At 43.8% G+C, this 18,007-nt stretch overlaps 1 protein-coding gene across 4 annotated transcripts in view; it reads right to left on the minus strand.

Annotated features, from left to right (window-relative positions):
* Positions 1-362: 362 nt before the first annotated feature.
* The window catches only part of kif13ba (kinesin family member 13Ba), a 47,023-nt gene continuing 29,378 nt past the window's right edge, over positions 363-18,007 (minus strand). Inside the window, exons 13-39 of one of the 4 annotated variants that reach the window (XM_069537393.1) lie at positions 17,879-17,989; positions 17,643-17,777; positions 17,079-17,209; positions 16,847-16,933; positions 16,321-16,511; positions 15,944-16,223; positions 15,695-15,857; positions 15,441-15,596; positions 15,054-15,203; positions 14,474-14,599; positions 14,173-14,346; positions 13,867-14,024; positions 13,639-13,771; positions 13,379-13,534; positions 13,160-13,259; positions 12,840-12,966; positions 12,695-12,750; positions 12,454-12,578; positions 11,586-11,861; positions 11,085-11,237; positions 10,879-10,956; positions 10,561-10,611; positions 10,289-10,445; positions 9,347-9,477; positions 8,253-8,315; positions 6,812-7,376; positions 363-6,337 (exon numbers count right to left, since the gene is read on the minus strand). In XM_069537393.1, coding sequence (XP_069393494.1) covers positions 6,132-6,337; positions 6,812-7,376; positions 8,253-8,315; positions 9,347-9,477; positions 10,289-10,445; positions 10,561-10,611; positions 10,879-10,956; positions 11,085-11,237; positions 11,586-11,861; positions 12,454-12,578; positions 12,695-12,750; positions 12,840-12,966; positions 13,160-13,259; positions 13,379-13,534; positions 13,639-13,771; positions 13,867-14,024; positions 14,173-14,346; positions 14,474-14,599; positions 15,054-15,203; positions 15,441-15,596; positions 15,695-15,857; positions 15,944-16,223; positions 16,321-16,511; positions 16,847-16,933; positions 17,079-17,209; positions 17,643-17,777; positions 17,879-17,989 — 4,239 coding nt within the window. In that variant the 3' untranslated portion in view covers positions 363-6,131. The remainder of the gene's footprint in view (positions 6,338-6,811; positions 7,377-8,252; positions 8,316-9,346; positions 9,478-10,288; positions 10,446-10,560; positions 10,612-10,878; positions 10,957-11,084; positions 11,238-11,585; positions 11,862-12,453; positions 12,579-12,694; positions 12,751-12,839; positions 12,967-13,159; positions 13,260-13,378; positions 13,535-13,638; positions 13,772-13,866; positions 14,025-14,172; positions 14,347-14,473; positions 14,600-15,053; positions 15,204-15,440; positions 15,597-15,694; positions 15,858-15,943; positions 16,224-16,320; positions 16,512-16,846; positions 16,934-17,078; positions 17,210-17,642; positions 17,778-17,878; positions 17,990-18,007) is intronic. The other 3 variants (XM_020079978.2, XM_020079977.2, XM_020079975.2) reach the window with 3 other exon arrangements.

Raw genomic sequence — 18,007 nt, forward strand, 5'->3', positions numbered from 1 at the left:
GTATTTGCATCAGTCTTCATCAGAGGGTGAAGTTTGAAGAAATTAGCTACTGTGCATGCCAATTTGTCTCCATGACAACCACGAGAACTTCATCCGCTGATGATGTGAAAACTTGAATTGGGAAAATTTTGTTACAAGAAAGTAAAAGATTTATGATAAGTACATTTGGGTTTGTTATAAAAACATCTTTCAGACTCAAACTCTTATATTTGACACATCTCCTCTGACAAACAGACTTACTGCTACTTTTATTTAACACCTACCTTCAAGTAAATTGCGTCTTGTTATTATTGTCTAACACAGCTCAGCACGTCTTTAAACATTTATTCTACTTGCTACAAATAAAAGAACAAATGCCCTTGTTAATCTTCCTTTGTTTATTTCTTTGTTACCAGATTACTGTTCAGATGATAGAAAATGAAAATTATAAATGTATTATAATACAGGTTTATTCTTTGGATTGCAGCATAGAATTACATAAAACCATTAAATTAATCAACAAACCCAAACTTGTGCTCAGATGGTTCTTTTTATAAGTCTTAATATGCGCATATATACACACACATACACTGAACTACCACTCTGATGGTGCACTCACACGCACAAACGACACATCAACACAAACCTGCTCCACAGAATCAACAGTAGCAATGATTGATATCGATTAGTCGGGATGATGGAGATATATTGATAACGTAGACGAGGCCACATTAAAACCATTGTTGGTGATGTAAATCTTCAGATTAACATGTGACGGGATACAGGGACTGGAGGGGCTTTTTTTTTTTTTGCAGGAATATCTCCCTGACTTTAAAAGCACCAAACCCTCCCCTTCAGCTTCTATTATTACACAGCTCAGTTTATTATGGCTGCAGGTACCTGGGGGGAATATTGTTAACTGTGTTTAAAATGCACCAGGAAGAGCAGCTGCAGCTCTCCATGGAAAATAAATAAACAGGTTGTGCCGTATCACCTCGCAGCCGTGTATTGCTAATATGTGGAAGAGAAGTGGATGCAGACAGTTGAGAAGTGAAGCAGGTACAGCTCTGTATCAGCTAAAAGGCCTCAGGGAGGACGTTGGCAGAACATTGTCTGGACGACCGCTACGAGGGACAGAGGTAGTCACAAGGTGGAAACTCGCTGCGGAGGCAGGAACGGAAGATTTGATTCAAAGCACACAAATAAGACCTGCTACTTAGACGATTTTAAAGGATTGGTGTGATCCCGGGCAGGCAGAAGCTGTGAGGCACGCTGCTGGAGGGCAGTGGAGGGATGCAATATTTGAGGTTTGACAGTAGCCACCAGGGGGCGACATAATGGCCTTCCCTTCTTGTGAACAAATGACTCCAGGTTTTATAAAATTGATTACTGACGGGGTTTTTTTGTTTCAGAGTCAAACCAAAGTGGGTTTATATGGGTTTGTAACGCTCACACTAAAACCGCACAGGACACCGCCACTCCAGTTGGGATTATTCCTGCTAAAACCGGTCTGGCTCTAGTTTAAAGGCCACGTTAAGGCAGAGAGGAGACACGTTGCTCTAAACCAGAAGTCCCACAGCTGCAGCAGCAGGAGGCGAAATGCAATAAAAGATATGGAACCGAAATCTGAGCATAACAGAAGCACTTAAGACAAAAACAAGAAAAAAAACAGTCAAATAAAAAGTGAAACATTGTGAGGGGCTGACGACTCAGACAGATCAGTACATGGTGTGAAAGTTCTCGGACAAGTGTGGGTGATGTGGATACAGTCACATGAATAATACTGAAGGCTTCACTCTAATCCACAGTTGCAGGGATGGACACCATCACTGAAATGAATCCACCACACGGAGTCCGCTCAGAACAGTTGTTACTGATGCTAGGTTGTCTGTTTTTGACGGGTTCTTGCTGCGATGGCTCTCGCTGCTGTGGATCATGTGCATCATCTGTTTCTATATGATGTCAGCGTCACACTTCACCTGACGATGCGTGATGCTGCATCTGTACGGAGAAAAATAGAGGTTTGCTGGAAGTTTTCTGACCACTACATTTGAGCTGAGCGCTCATGTAAAATACTGTGTTGCAATATTAATAAATTCCCTCTTTTTTTTTTCCATGACTGGCAGTAGAGCAGTGAGCGAAGGATTATTGCATCAAAAACATTGTGACATGAAGCTGAAAATAAAAAAAACATCTGAATGATGAAAATCTGGTTATATTTTCTTCCTACTTGTTCCAGCGATATTATTTGAATCCCTCTGGGGACCTTTGTGCAAATGAACTGAAGCACTGATATGAAAAACAGTGTGTGGAAGATACATGGTCACGTGGTTTCAGAGGCACAGTAACATAAAGAAACAGCCAGAAGCTTGAAGTGATCTCTAACCCCCGAACCCAAGTGTGCAAGCTGAGACCAGGACGGGAAAGACGATCGGCCACCGAGCGTCTCTCACTCATATCCTGAGGAAAGAGGCAGCCATCGGTCGTTTCCCACCTCGGTAAGAACTCGCTGACACAACTGGATCAAAGCCTGTAGCCACACACACACACACACAAACACACACAAAAACTTTCCTCTCTGCCTTCATTTACCACGAAACTATTATGAACCACATTTAACAAAAACAAACAAACCATCAAGTCCGAACTACAGAGCGTCTCACAAACCTGCCGACCAATAACACGCCAGACCTACAGTAACCAACCAATCAGAGAACTCCAGGGTCCTGGGGCTTTGAGGCCAGTAATAAATACACAGACAATAACTAGACGATGGCGACACACTGTGGCCTCATCTCATACTTCAGCTTTAACACGCCTCTGAGTTTCAGTCCTCCTTTAAAATCAATGCAGAGCTGATTTTATTTTTCTATCCATCTCTTCTTCAAGGCTGACTAAACAAAGTGCCTCGTTTTCAAAATTGTAGCTATTCGTGAAAAAAAGTATTGGTCTCTGAACCCAAAGCGCTGACATTAGTTTCTCCATCAGGATTTAAAGAGAAAAGAAAAATACAGAAGTCCAATCTAGTAAACAGAAAGAGACAGGGTGATAGAGAAATCAATTGATCCATTTACAGGTTAATTTACAATGCTAATAGCAGCAATTTTCATGGAATCATTTGTGCAAGATTTATTCAAATAAAAGGCTTTATCAGTTTTCATGCGATAAAGGCATGTGTACGAGCATTTAAATATAAATAGCAAAATCTCGCTTCTTGAATTAAGAAACATGATATACAGGAATGAGGAAAAACAAACACGCTTTATCAACAAAGTCGATAGTGTTTGGAAATACTCAGTGCCTTTACATGCACATACAGTATTCCATATAATGTTTTTATACAAGTCACTATATCATCTCCATCTGAAATCTATCAGATTCTTTTGTATGCATTTAACTGTTACCATAGAAACAGCAAAAAACAAACGCCTGACTCAGTGGACATGAATTAACATGTCTACGAACACATTAAGGTTTGTCACCACTAGGATATGAACTTAACCTGGTTGAGGGAAAAGTGTCCCAAGTTGTTTCCGCAACCGATTTAGCCAATGAGCTTCATCGCTCTGAGAGACTGAGGATGACTCTTCACCGCCCACCTTCACAACAGCTCTGGTTCTGGATATACATTTCTGACTGAGACTCAGTCTGAGTCCTATAAACCACTGTGAATGATCCCATTCCAGTGACTTCCAGCGCTTCTTCTTGAATTCAACCTTCTTCTTGCGATTTTCAGACCTTTGTATTTTTCAATTACAAAGCGAGGAAAATTACGAAACCGATTAATGAAGGAATCAAAGCAGCAGAGGCCGAAATATTGTGATTTTTTCGTTGCTACTATCGCACGAATCCGCCATGTCCCACTTAAGCTGCTTTCAGACATGCACTGACCTCCACAGATCCTCCGGAGGGGGTGCATGTGTGAATGTCATCCCTGCTGGATTCAACGGGCAACAGTCGCAAAAATGAAAAGAAAACAAGTATCTCCCAGTGAAAAAGTGCTGACACACACGTGGAGGACACAGACGAAGATGTCAAGAGAGATTGTGGTGATAAGAGCCGACACGGGTGTCTGGGTGTGGTCAAGAGAATCACGTGATCTCCACAGCAGAGTTAATGCGTCACTTCCTGTCTCTGTCTGCTCCACCTCTTGCCTGAATAATGTTGTTGAAACTGCAGGTTGACTCTAAAGCCAAATGTCCAGATTTTACCCGCAGGTCATTTCTGAAAACGGCTTTTGTGACTCTTTCATTAGACCCTCCCCACATGATGAACACACATGTCCATCAAACTCTGCGCTCCCTGTTCTTTCCTCGTAGTCTTCATGGTGTAACCCTGATGACATCACAGGGCTATTTTCTCAGACCTGACAGAAAGTTCCTCCAGAGCCACAACAGACGAGACAACACACGACTGTTTACAGACGTTGAGGAGGAATAAACTGAACGTCATCTGTAAAACTTGTGGAATGGCTCTTTAACTCATGGAAACGTTTTTCAAGCACATGTGTGTTCTGTCAACATTCTTCATGGATTTATGACCAACGTTAAGTATCCAACTGCTGCGGTGCACTGCCAATGCTTTCCTATAAATTAATACACAGGAATGAGGTCAGTATCAAACGTTAAAAGTCCCTCAAGAATTTTCAAGAAAAACATGAACTTAAAAATGAAAAAATCCCAAAGTTCGTCCCATTGTCTTCCTTTCCTCCAGCAGATGTGTCAGGAATGTTCCATCCAAACTGCTTCTGCATCTAAAAACTTTCCCAAAACGTACATCTCAGCTCACTCTCCCATTTGTGTCTGTCATTTAGAAATAAAATATAAAAACTTAATTTATCTTTTTAAACTTCTTTTAAAAACACATTAAAATGCATAGAAGCAAATCTTTCTCAAGCATTAAACTCCTTGCAGGATATCTCACTTTCTTTTCCTCAACATACACACGTGTCTATTTCCACCAACACAGTACTCCTCTATAGACAGCACCTCCTGGTTGTCAGATACATGCATCCAGGAAGCCCAGATATGCTTGTCTCCACATTACAGCAGCCTCTGTCTGATAACATGTCCCCTACCTCTCCATTTCACCACCTTACTTACAGAAGCTTCTTATCCAACATCTCAAGTGCAAAACTTTTAAAACCTCCCAGTACAAACTAACTCTCTCCCATAGTGGCTCTGTCCAACAAGGACGCACTTTTCCTGCTCCACACGTCTCATCTTCAACACCAACACGACTACAACATGAACTTGTGCATACATGTCAACACTGTACAACATTTACAAATACACACACGCACGCACACACACACACACACACTCACGCCCATCCTTAACCTTTCCCCACTACAGTCCCTGAGATCACCTCACACGTAGCACAAGGCTTTCTCCTCGACACAAACACAGCCAACGGAAATTAAATACACAGAAATAAAAAATTGCAAAACAAGCCGTGGTGAAGGCACATTTTGGGAGAGTCTTATCTTCAAGAGAAAAGAAAAGGAGTCAGTGAGGGAGGGAGAGACGAGTCTCCAACGATGAGTCAAAGTGTCAGTCAGTCTGCAGACTGGACCCAGAGGGGTTCAGGGAAGTGGCAGCCGGAGCAGGGAATTCTGGGACATTGGGTCTACACTTCATATGCAGGGATGCAAACACATCACAGGTTGGAAATGCAGCAGAAGTCAGCAGCCACTGTAAGAGCTGACACAATTTTTTTTTTTTTTTACCTCCCCCAGATTTAAAACATAGTTGAAGTGAGTAGTTTGCATCCGTGTAAATCAGCTGCGAAAACAGATCAGACCGTCTGCAGCGTCCTGTCCACTCCCTCCAAACATGATGAGATCTGCTTCCATTCACTCTCAGCAGTCGTCCCACTGACCGCCGTTCATTTACATTTTTACTTTCCAAGATGTCCTCTCATAGACTTCTGCACACACTGCATAGTCTTTCAGAAACTCACTCTGAACTGTCTCGTTACTCTGTTTCTATCCATTAACGTAACATGTGAGTGTTGTTTCCTTCAATAGGAGCGTCGGCAGTAAGTTAGTTCTGATGCGTTAGCCTGTTGCATAGCTGAGAGCCGGAGGCGGGGCAGGAGGAGCAGGGTTGTAAGGAGTTCATCTCTCTCATCAAGCTTCTTGTTTCTGTGTTTCAACTGCTCCAGGACTTGCGGTTCTCCCCCCTCCGTGCAACAATGGCTTCTCCTCGCAGGATGGGGACGTGGGCGGGAGGAGCAGACTCTCCCGTCCGTCGACTGGTCCGGTCGCGACAGGACAGACGGTCTGGGCGAACCAGCACCCCGTAACCCGGTTTACAGTGGAAGTACCGGTGACCTCCGACTGATCCATCATTCTTACCTGTAGAACACAACCACAGACATTATAATCATCATCATTAATAGCACCATGTTCGCTTGTTTTAAATAACTATTACTTATTTACACTGAACAAAATCTGATTCTCAAGGAGGTTTTGTTTTCACTGTTTCTCTGTTTGTGAGCAAGATTGAGCAAAACCTACTGGATGAATTACCACGAACCTTGGTGGAAGGATGTGGGTCAGGGAAGAATCGTTTAAATTGTGATGCGGATCTGGATCAGGGGGAACTTTCTTTAACATTGTCAACATTTTAGTTGATTTCCTCAGCGAATAATTCATGGATCTTGATTTAAAAATGTTTGCAATCTAGTGCAGATCCAAATAAAAGTCTGGATCTAGTGAATATAAATGTGGTGTCATAAGGAGACTGTTGGGCCTCGTCAGAGGTATGAACTCTCTGAGTGCCGTTCTAGTTTGTGTGTAATTTGTTTAAACCTTTAATCGTGTACTTACCTACAGGTGTATCCAGCTCCACCCCCACCCACACGCCCTCTGCAAACTGCGTCATTCCCACGTAGCGCACTGTCCCCGCCTTATTGCTTCCGACTGTAACATACGACCCGTCCGTCAGCCATTCAGGCAGAATGTCAACACGGCTACGCTCTTCATCGTCCACAAAGATTTCCAGCCTCTCAAACCCGTCACCTCCTCCTCCTGAATTTACCAGCCTCGGTTTGGAGAAGGAGTTTTCCACGGTGACGTTGTTGTGATTGGCTGAGCTGTTGGAAGAGGCTGGCACGATGGCGGCCATCTTGGCGGCACACTGAGAAGGAGAGGTCACAACATCGTTCCTGTCAGCACCCTGCTGCTGCTGGGGATTTGAGGGTAACGCGGTCTCAGCAGCCAGGAGGGAGGAGGACGAGGAGGAAGGTTGGAGGACGTCAGACAGGGTAACCGTAGAAACGCTAGTGGAGAAGTAGCCGCTTGACGACTGGCTTAGGGGGGTGATGTCATGCGGGTCATGCACAGGAAGAGGAGGGACTTCTTGGAACTCTGCCCGCCTGTCTTTGGTTGAGGGCTGCAGAATAACGGTTTTCAGGAAACCCACAGTTGCCGCAGGAACGGAGGGAGAGAGGAGAACATGCAGACAAGGCAAAACAAAAAAGAACCAAAACAAAATCAGCACTAATAATCAACTTCCCCAGATATGCTTGAATCATTTTTGAGCCAAAAGCAGAGATGCTATGAGACGTCTGCAGTCTGAGTTAGTCAGATCTGGTGCATATCCTCCAGAGCCGCTGTCTTTATAGTACAATATATATTCTAAAACCATACTTTTTCTTACTCAAACTACTGGAGCCACATTTTTGCTTTAGCTGCACTGGAGGAAAATGACTGTAAATTACATGTACATGTTCTTTAATCATTTGCCAATAAAGATAGTTGGAGACAGTCTTCTGTGGCTCTGAAGCAACTTTCTAATTAGGGGTAATTATTGACTCTATAAAACTGAATTACGAAAAATGGAAGATTGGGTGTTTTTCCATAAAAGGACTAAGAGTTAGAATGCCTGTCTTTTAAGCTTCTGCCTCTCTCTCTCTGTCTCTCTTGCAAATCCCCAATTAAACTGCTCTGAGGTCAGTATGGACAGATGTACTGTAACTCAAGTGACCAATAATGTTTTGATGTGAATATGTAAATGTAAGAGTTGAAAATAACTTAACTTAACTACTTAATAAATGCAGCAGTGGCTGTGCAGAAAAACTATTTCATTGAAGGACGAATACACAATCAAATATAAATAAGTTCTGTTCTGCTGTGACATCAAACTAAATGTATTGGTAAAGTAATAATTCTGAATCAAATTTTAATTTACTGATCAACCAACAGAAGTAATAAAAGAAACAGAAGTCAACATGTAAGGGGGAGGGGGGAGGACGGGGCACAGTCTCACCGTCTCTGTCTTGACTCTGTTGTCGTCCCCTCCGGGTGATGTCACAATGCGAGGCACATGCTGCTGGGTAACACGAACAAGTCAGGACAAGGAAATAAGGGTACATGTATGCATGCACATATGTTCACTATACTGGGAATGTACTAATTGTTACAGTCTAGTATGATTAATTTATTTAGATATCAAACACTTTGATCGTACCATGCACATGCTAACACAATCAAATAAAGCTCCACTCAAAGTTCCACTAAAGCGTAGTACACAATTTTAAGTTAGATTTGGCAGTTTCAGATGAGATGAGCACTCTCCAATCACTACGTGGGAACTCTTAGAGAGAGAGAGAGGCTCGCCGACACATCACTGATGCTTCGCTGCATCCGATCAGATTTCCAATCTGCTGGAATACTAGTTCGCCATAGACGGTCAGGCAGCTCCAGCCAATCAGAGCACAGGGCAAAGTGAAGGTGGTTAGGGTACATGCAGTGGTAAGGTGCCCCCTGATATTTTACACTGTACGTGTTTGTAATCAGGCTAATCAAACAATAGCCATGTGTGCGAGGGAGAGGGTAACACAAACTCAGTGCAGGTTCCATTAACTGCATTACTACTGAACTACTCGGTTCAGATTCAGACAAGAAAAACAAAATGCCTGTCGGGCTCGGGTTTATTTTTCTCGGGCTCGGACATGTTTGGATGGAAAAATGTGGCCCTAGCCGCTCTCTATTCTTTACAAATGATGTCTACTGAAGAGTTTCCCCTCCTCCAGCTTGATGTTTAATTCTCTGGCAGGATGACACATCACCAGGAGGATCAGTCAGACTCACCATGTCTCTTCTTGCACGTTATGTAGTGATTAAACATAGTTTGGTGTAGGGTGTGACTCCCTGTTGTCAGTCAGTCGTGTAGTGTGACCTCACAACGACTGCAAGATTCACGAGACAAGTTGTGTAGTGTGAGCGGTGCAGCGATCTGATGACTATGACAATTGTGTGTAAACTGAACTTTTGTCCAGTGAAGTTTTAAAAGAACTGTTCAGGCAATGGAGAAGGTTTGTGCTCTGTGTCACTGAACTCTACGACCCTGCATCTGCTGACCTGCTGGCTGTGCGGCGACGGTCTCAGCTCCTTCTTGTCATCTCGTGCAGGAAACAGAGACTTTAGCAGTTTCGGCATCTGAGGAACCAGCGCCTTCACTGAAAGATAAGAGGCAGCAAGTCCTAAGCGACCTGGGGGAGGGGGGTTGGGAGACGAGAGTAGAGGAAGTAGAAGAGAGGAAGGAGGCAAGGAAACAGGAGGAGGTGCGGGAGGTAGAGGACGTGTGAAAGATTAAGACAGGAAGTTGAAAAGCGAGTCCAGGAAATGGCCAAAACCCCCAAACACAGTGAAAGACTGACGAGAGCAAACATCCGCCGGCACAGGTGGAGATGGCTGTTTTAGCAAATACAATGAAAAACATTCTAGGAGCAGTCTATTAACTGAAAAGAGAAATGAATCAAAAATCAATTAACTCTGTTCATTTTCAAAACAGAATTAATCTCAAACGTGTGTCACAGTAACACTGATTCTGACTGACATGGAAAAGAAATCAGTATGAACTAGCCGACAGAGGAACAGATTGATTCGACACTAGAATCTCAAGTCATGAGTATGAGCAGAAAGGGAAAGTCATTCACAGTGTCAGAAAACAGCAGAGATGAAACCGAAAGAAGGAAGTTTAGGAGAGATAGTACACATCACATTTGCAGGGAATGATGGGAACAGAGACGAGACCCGACCCACCGTCTTACAATGTAAACAATGACATATGAGATGTTGTAGATGTGTTGTTATGGAAACATCAGACAGAAGAAGAGATTGAAGGGAAAGAGGTGGAAAGGATTGGTGAGATTAAGGATCCTTAGAAGAAATAAACCAACCAAGATAAAAATAAAAAAAACAGAGGAGAATAAAAGGAGGAGGAAGAGAGTAAGATGGATGAGTACAGGGTAGTCATAGGGGGAGAAGAGAGATAGAGGGGGGCTAAAGGGAGGGGTTTACCTTGCTCTGATTCCTGATTCTGTGGTGGGGTCGTAGCAAAGGAAGTAGTGGATGAAGAAGGGGAGGTGGAGTAGGTGGAGGGGGAGGAGGCTGGGCGGGGGAGGGTGCGGTGAAACTGAGAGGGCATGAAGATGTCCTGCTGACTCTCCCATCGACCCTGAGGAGGAGACAGAGACGACAAGACGAAGACATGAAAAAGGGGAAATAATCAGATATGTGTACTGTATTTGTTTTACCCATATTTCAAAAAAGATCAACAAATAGTATGTTACCTTATCCTCCAGCAGGCAGGTTGTGGATAAGTCTTGTCTACTTCCAGACAGCTGGGGATGGACAGACAGAGATCATATTACAATATACTGGGATCATCTCATAAGCTACTGTCCAACATGCGCTGAACTCCAGATAACCTCCTGACATTGTATGTGAGAACCATAGACTGAATATAAAGGGTGAGAACGCAAGTTTGCTTTTCACATATGAAAAGCAAACTACAAAGAAAGTCTAGAACCAAGTCTGTGGACATTCTCCGGAGTTCAAGGCTGAAAATGTCTTAAGTAGGATGTTAGTATATTGTGTTTGTGTTTTACCCTGTGGACAGAGGGAGAACTAAGGCTCCGTCTGTTGCTCCTGCCTCTGCCAGCCAGCTGCTCCTTCACTGCTACCTCCTAAAACAAACACACACACACACACATTGACAGTTTGTAGTTGTATACTAGTTCCATACACATCATGTCTATCTTTTTATGTGCTTTTATGTGCGTTCATGTGCATTTCTTTAAGTTTCTCTGTCTACCTGTCTTAGTCTGTCCAGAGTCAGGATGTTCTCCAGACTCATGACACTTCGGAGGTATTTCTCGATGGCAGCCTCTTCATCACCTGACTGGCTGTTGTGTGCGCTGGCAGCGAGGTTGGCCAGCATCTCCCTGTCCTCTGATCCAGGGGCATCCTGATGGGACAGCACATAATTGTTGAGGAATTCTTGAACATCCTCACACATTACTGTATATGCCACTATATATATTATGTATATGCTATATTACATTATATCAATACACCATTAGGAGTAATAGGGGCAGACAATTGCTCATGTTACTCTGTTAGCGTTTGTATATTGTTCCACCTTCTGGTCTCCTTGATGCATCAAGTCAACATAAATCTTGTGCATATTACATCAGCTGCTGCCTGAATTCTCCTTTCGCTAGCTTCCAATAAATGTCAATAACAATAATAAAACACGTGTTCAGTGATCCACTGTGCTGAACACAGACTTTCTGAGATCTTTTCATTTCCTCACCCCGGGGATGTTGGAGACGACCTCGAACGTGACCCCACATCCTGGTATGGTGCTGCGGGTGGACATCCGTCTGAGGAAGTTGTGGGCAAAGCCTTGGCGGCCGGGATTAACGTTAACACAGATTCTCTTCCTCAGCACCAGCTGCATGTCAGCAGGATGGCTGAGCTGAACCACTACTCTGATGGTTAGGTATACCCGCTGCTCGGGCCACGCTCCACCACGACTGAGCTGGGGACATTCATGGATGGTGGAGTCCCATGATGCTTCTGCTTTCACCTGTGGAATTGACACACAATTTGTCAGTAAAACTGTTGAACATAGGAACTCCAGGAATTCCTTTAAAATCGCTTAATGCAGTTTCATCCTCACTAGGGTTGCCCCAGTGTGTTACACAGTTTTCAGACAAATACTGATTACATAACTTTATTACCAGCCCCACTGTCACAGTAGTAAAATATTAGTTATTGATGCTTAGCCTGATGCTTTAGTAACATATGGAAAGTGTCTGCTCAGTGCAGCAGCAGCAGAGAAGTGGAATCTTATCATGTGACTGGAGGAGAAGTGACAGACAGTGGCAGAAGGTTTAGCGTCACAGGGAGAAAAGTGCCTATTTTGCAACATTTCAGATTTGACCCGATGCCACAAGGGAACATGATAACATTGATCTGCAAACTGTGTTTGATGAAGGTGGCAGCATCTCGAGATAACAATTCTAACACACACACACACACACACACACACACACACACACACACACACACACAGTGTTACTGTTCTTTTCTTGTAAAATCTCTGGTGAAATCTTGTGTTGTCACAAGTTAACACTCCAGTGGGAAAGTTTCCACACCATGTCATCCCTGATGCTCACCTCTGCATCATAGTGTTTGACAATTTGCAGGTCAAAGAAGTCATCTTCGTCTTCTCCAGTCAGAGACGCATCCCAACCTCCGGCCTCAGGAACCTCATACTGGTCCTGAGAGCTGAGGTCATCGGCTGGAGAAACAACAGAAAAAAAACATTGTAAGTAGACAAACACTCCATCTGATGTAATATAATAATGAGTGTATGGTTTAGAACTAAATGGTTTTACACCCAAGGAAGTGACGTACGTTTGAGGTTCAGGAAGAGGACAGGAATATGAGTCTCCATGCCTGCCAGAGGAACCCTGTGAACACACATGTGGAACAGCTTGTAATGATTATGTGTATTTGTCGATAAATCAGAGACACAAACACATCCTGCCATGTGTCGCACCATTCAGCAGGCGCTCCAGGAATGCCGCTGCCAGCAGAGGGCACCATGACGGCGTTTCTCTCCTCTGTCAGAGTCAAGCGCCACTCCAGCAGCTGAGCCTCCCTCTCCATGTCATCCTCTGTTTTCTCTGTGCACAAAACAATACTCAAAACATTTAACTAGTCCCTCTGACGACGCTATAGACGACTACATGCCTGAGAATTATCGGAGCAATGGGTGGTGTTATAGGTTTCTGAATGTGGAAGTGTAATTGTATAGATAGCGGGTTTGTTGAGAGTTTTCTGAATGTCTGCATACACTGATGTTCCTTTGTGTGTTACCTGATTTGCTGACCAGGCTTTGCAGATGTTGGTCGAGGTATTCCTGTCTCTTTGTGAGAGCGGCTAACCACTGCTCCCGCAAACGTTCCAGATCTCTTTCCTGTCCAACAAACCAGTCACTTAACCATCTTGGGCTTCAATTCCGCAGCAAATTGATTTATGGTTTACTGAAATTAGGTAAACAGACACTATGGACAGACATGTAATCCACTGATCTACCTGATAACTGTCCATCTCATCTCCTTCCTGGTTTGCTGCAGTGTTCCTGATCTCAACACAGCCCACCGACACTGCAAGCACTATCTCTGCAATCAGAGGCATGGTGCCCGAGTCCTGAACTGAACGCACGTCCACTTGGATCCGCCTTGACTGACCCTACAGATGAGCAGGGAGAGGAAGTGTAGAGGATAGGACATACGTTTGAAAATGTTTATAATATTTCAAAGTCGGCCTGTTGGCTGGAGTTTGCTGGTTCCTACCTGCCGAAGCTGGAAGATTCCCCCGGTCCGTATATCTCTAGCAGGAACCACTTCCACTGGGACAAAGTCTCCGTTCTCGTTTATCTCCAGGATTTGAATCCACAGCTCCAGGCGACGTGTTACCTCACTCCATCTGCAAAAAAAAACCAACATCATCAAGAGATCTGGGAAACAAAACAGTTTTGTCTTGCAAGCCAGGCTGCGGTGAGGGTATGTGTTTGAGTCTACCTGTCTCGTAGTGTGCGTGTCTTGGCCTGGATGATGCTGAGGTCCCACAGGGCGGGGTTCCTGCCTGCATCTGCCTGCCTGTGTCCATAAACCTCGATGGCGACAGCCCCTTCTGTGAGGTACTCGATGAAATCCTCAGTCACTGACACCGCCAGTTCCTACGGTGCCCATGGAGACCAGTGTCATACTCACAACCTGGACATTAACACTTACCCACCACTGTTATAAAAATGTTCCCACAAATGACCTATGAAAGCTGTGAACGCTTTTTTCTTTATGAAATGATTCTCCCCCTCCAGTTCTCACCTTGCAGCTGTCAAACACCACCATGCAGTGTGGGTCCTTGGTGCTGGGTGACGAGGATGATGGGTCGACTTCAGGAGCCACGATGATTGGCTCAGAATGGTCCCAGAAGGAGTACTGACAGAAGACGAAGTTGGAGAGGTACTGGGGAAGACCAGTGGCCTGCAGGATCTTAATCTGCAGAGGATGCAAAGGCCAAAGGTCATTTTAATATATTCAAAATGAAAATGCAAAATCTGTCTCTTCCTGACTAATCACAGTAGATACAAGAGAAGGCGTCGCTCTGGTGATGTTTTAGTCTCACCATGCAGACAAATTTGCGATCCTGGATCTCGGTGTCTTGGTTGTTGTCTGGTTCGTCTCCTCCAGCTATGTTGTCCTCTAAGCCGCCTCCGACTCGAACCACCTCCACATGGAGACGCCCTGCAACCTGATCACAGAGAGAAGACGGAACACAGACACAATGGAAGATTTAACATTTAATAATCCTACTGTCTTTTGAGCTTTTCAATCTTTTCCTGGAATTTTGGAATGATTCATAATCACTGTCGTAACAATATTATGGTCTTAATGTGACCTTTGACCCTGACATGTTTCCCCTCTGTCGTGAAGATGATGATCCACTGATTTAATCTTCTTCAGTTGATCAATGAGTCACTCTAGACGGGTGTCAGAGGGATCACTACAAATGGATGTAATGTCTCAATGGAATAAGCTGGTGGGTTTTAGAACCCACAGACAAATTCAAAATAACTTACATATAAGTTATTGTCTGATAAAATTTTAAAGGCTGCATAGATATTTACCTGAGATATTTAGGGTCTAACAGGATACATACAATTTTTTATACTTTTAAATTCTGTGTAACCCAATAGTATCCCTACCTCTCCCTTCTGGTTGATGATGGGAATGGCGTACTGAAGCTTGACATCGTAGAAAAGACAGGACAGAAAAACATTTGCAACGCCGATCAGACTGTGGTTTTCCTGCTCGTCGAAGAACGGGTCAGCCCGACGAAAATATGAGCGCATCACCTAGACAAGAGAAACCGAGAATATTTTAAATGAATGCAAGTTTTAGCACCTTTTAATCACAAGTCGTCATCAATAGTGCTTATTGATCATCTTTCCAAAAGTTAACAAAGAGGTATGTCCTCATTACATAATCACTACAATATAAAGCATGTGTACACTCTGTTACTGATGGTGATGTCATAGTGACCAGGCAAGGTATTTATTTTTTAAGACAGCAAAGTTGTCATGTTCACTCACTGGGTTGTCTTGGTGATGTAGGTGGTAGTCCTGCCACTCCTGGTACAGCTCCCTCATGTCCACCAGTCGGTTCTCCATCTTCTCCAAGCTCCAGATCTGTTTCCCTCTACAACGACGTCGGACTTGAATCGCTGGTTCACTGAGCACAGCATCCCTCTGCACACACACACACACACACACACACATATATATACAGATTAGATTATGAATGGAACAGAAGACAGGAAACTTGCTCCTGAGTGTGTTTGTGTCACCTTGCGGTTTGCATTGAGGTTGTCTGATGGGATCTGCAGAGTGACTCTGTACTCAGTGTGTCGCTCCAGCTCGTCAGAGATAAAACAGGCTTCTTGCACCAGGAGGTTTGCCCTCACGATCTGTTCCCTCAACCTTCTCAGACTCCTCACCAACACTGCCTCCCTGCAGGGGGTGTCAGGGAAGAAGAGGAAATGTTAAATCCACAACACAACAAGAATGCACATACCTACACACTCACAGACACTCACCTGTCCTCACTCCACTGCCTCAGTCGGCTCTGAGCGCTGGTTGAATGGCTCATCCCTCCCATGCTGAGTCTCTCCAGGCTGCGGTAGTGTGACTGCTGTGCTGGACCTTGTTGGCCGGGTGTCGGCGCTCCTGACTGACCTGTGGACAGACGGTCCGGGTTCAGCTTCTTGCGGAGCTGCTGGAGTTCCTGCTCGTACATCTGCCTCTGCCGCTCCAGAGCAGAGCGCTTCTCCTCTTCATGCTGCCTCTCCAGAGACTGGAGGACGGCCTGCATGGGGTCTGACAGGACACAACAGAAAAAAGTCAGAAAACTGACACAGGAAAATGATCTATCTTTGCAGTTCATAGATATTTCATTTTCTTAACGTGTCCCTACCATTATTGCCGAGGGCTTTCATCATGACCTCTGTTTGGGCGAACTCGTAGGAGAAGCTGACTTCACTGGACACTTCGCTGGCTGTGTCCCCATCTGCATCCAGCTGCTCACTGCTGCCACTGTTCTTCATTACTCCACCCTCACCATCCTCTTCCTCCATTCCTCGGGAACGTCGCTTAGGCAGGTTGATCCTGCAGGTAGCCGCCAGGTTTATTACTTCTGATCTTTGGTATGTTTCGATTAATTAGCTCAAAACCTGACTGACTGCAATTAGTTCATAATTCCTCCATCTTTAATTTGTCTGATGTCACATGATGAAACTTTGACATACATGAGTTTGTTTAATAAACACTAAAATAAAGTGGGTAAAAATGTTCTGATATAAAATAATACATGATTAACTAATGTTAAAACACCACATAGAGCAGGATTATCCTATGACAGGGAAAACTATGGAAATCAACAACAAAATTTTAACTTTAATTTCCAAACAACATCAAAACATTTCGGGTTTGTTTAAAATTACCTAAAGAAGTGATTGTTTCCCCAAAAGATCCGGTCTCCATGGTGAAGCTGCAGAGCGCTGGTTACTGGAGAACCATTAACACATGTCCTGTAACACAATGACAACAGCAGTGACATTCGGATTTACTCTTAAAACCTGATGTCTCTGTTTGTAAAAGAATTATTGATCCTGGCAGTGCTGCTTTCCTCTCTAAAAACTCCACACTGGAGCCTGGCTTTGTGATGCAACTTACCGAGCGTTGCGATAAGGGGTGAGGATAACGGCAGCGTCTGGCGTAATGTCGATTACACAGTGTTCTCCCTGGATACCCATCCCACACAGCTGGATGTCCTGAGAGTCTGCTGAACCCACTTTTGTGTGTTCCTGAGACACAACATTTGAAATATTCCAAAATGTTTTCAGCAGAAAATTTGATAAATACATAAATGTGACGGTGGAGTACACATCCCTACAAGCTTGTATTTAATTTATCAGTTCTAATTCAGGGCATCAAACACCAATGTTTTTAATCTTGAAAGCTGTTTGATGCTTTCCACTTCAGTATAATGGATTTAAATCCCCCTTTTCCATAAACAGCTACTGTCAGTCACAGTTCTTAAAATGCAACTTCAGTTTTTATAATCCAAACATTGCTTTTGGATTTTCTATGCCAGCAGAGATGTGTGTTTAGATGGCAGAAGAATCTGAGTTAAACACAGATACTAAATGAATAGTGACACTTTATTTTGTAAAGAAGAAGAAAAAAATAACAGATAAATAAGAAGATGAGAGCATGAGGAACTCAGTGTGTATGTACCTTCAGGTAGTACACCAGCAGTTCATTAAGAGCAGGATCAGCATTAAGGTTGACGAGAAAGCTCTTGTCATCCCCGACTTTAATCCCTGATGACTGGAGAGAAATACCCAGACTCTCTAACTGCTTCTGACGCTCCTGCAAACACACACAAGGACAAACATCATTTATTTCAAAATAATGAAAGAAAAATGCAGATTTTTTTTTTTTTTTTATTATATCATTTTTGTTTGTCCGACCTGTGCAATCTCTTCTGTTTTGCGAAGCTTTTCCTCCCAGGTGATGGTCATCTCTTGAATCAACTTCTCCGACTCTTCCAGACGCTCCTTCAGCTCAGGAGCCTTTAAAGACTGGAGAAAGAAAACTGT

This window comes from Paralichthys olivaceus, chromosome 1 (assembly GCF_024713975.1).
Source record: "Paralichthys olivaceus isolate ysfri-2021 chromosome 1, ASM2471397v2, whole genome shotgun sequence".
In the NCBI taxonomy this organism is placed as follows: domain Eukaryota; kingdom Metazoa; phylum Chordata; class Actinopteri; order Pleuronectiformes; family Paralichthyidae; genus Paralichthys; species Paralichthys olivaceus.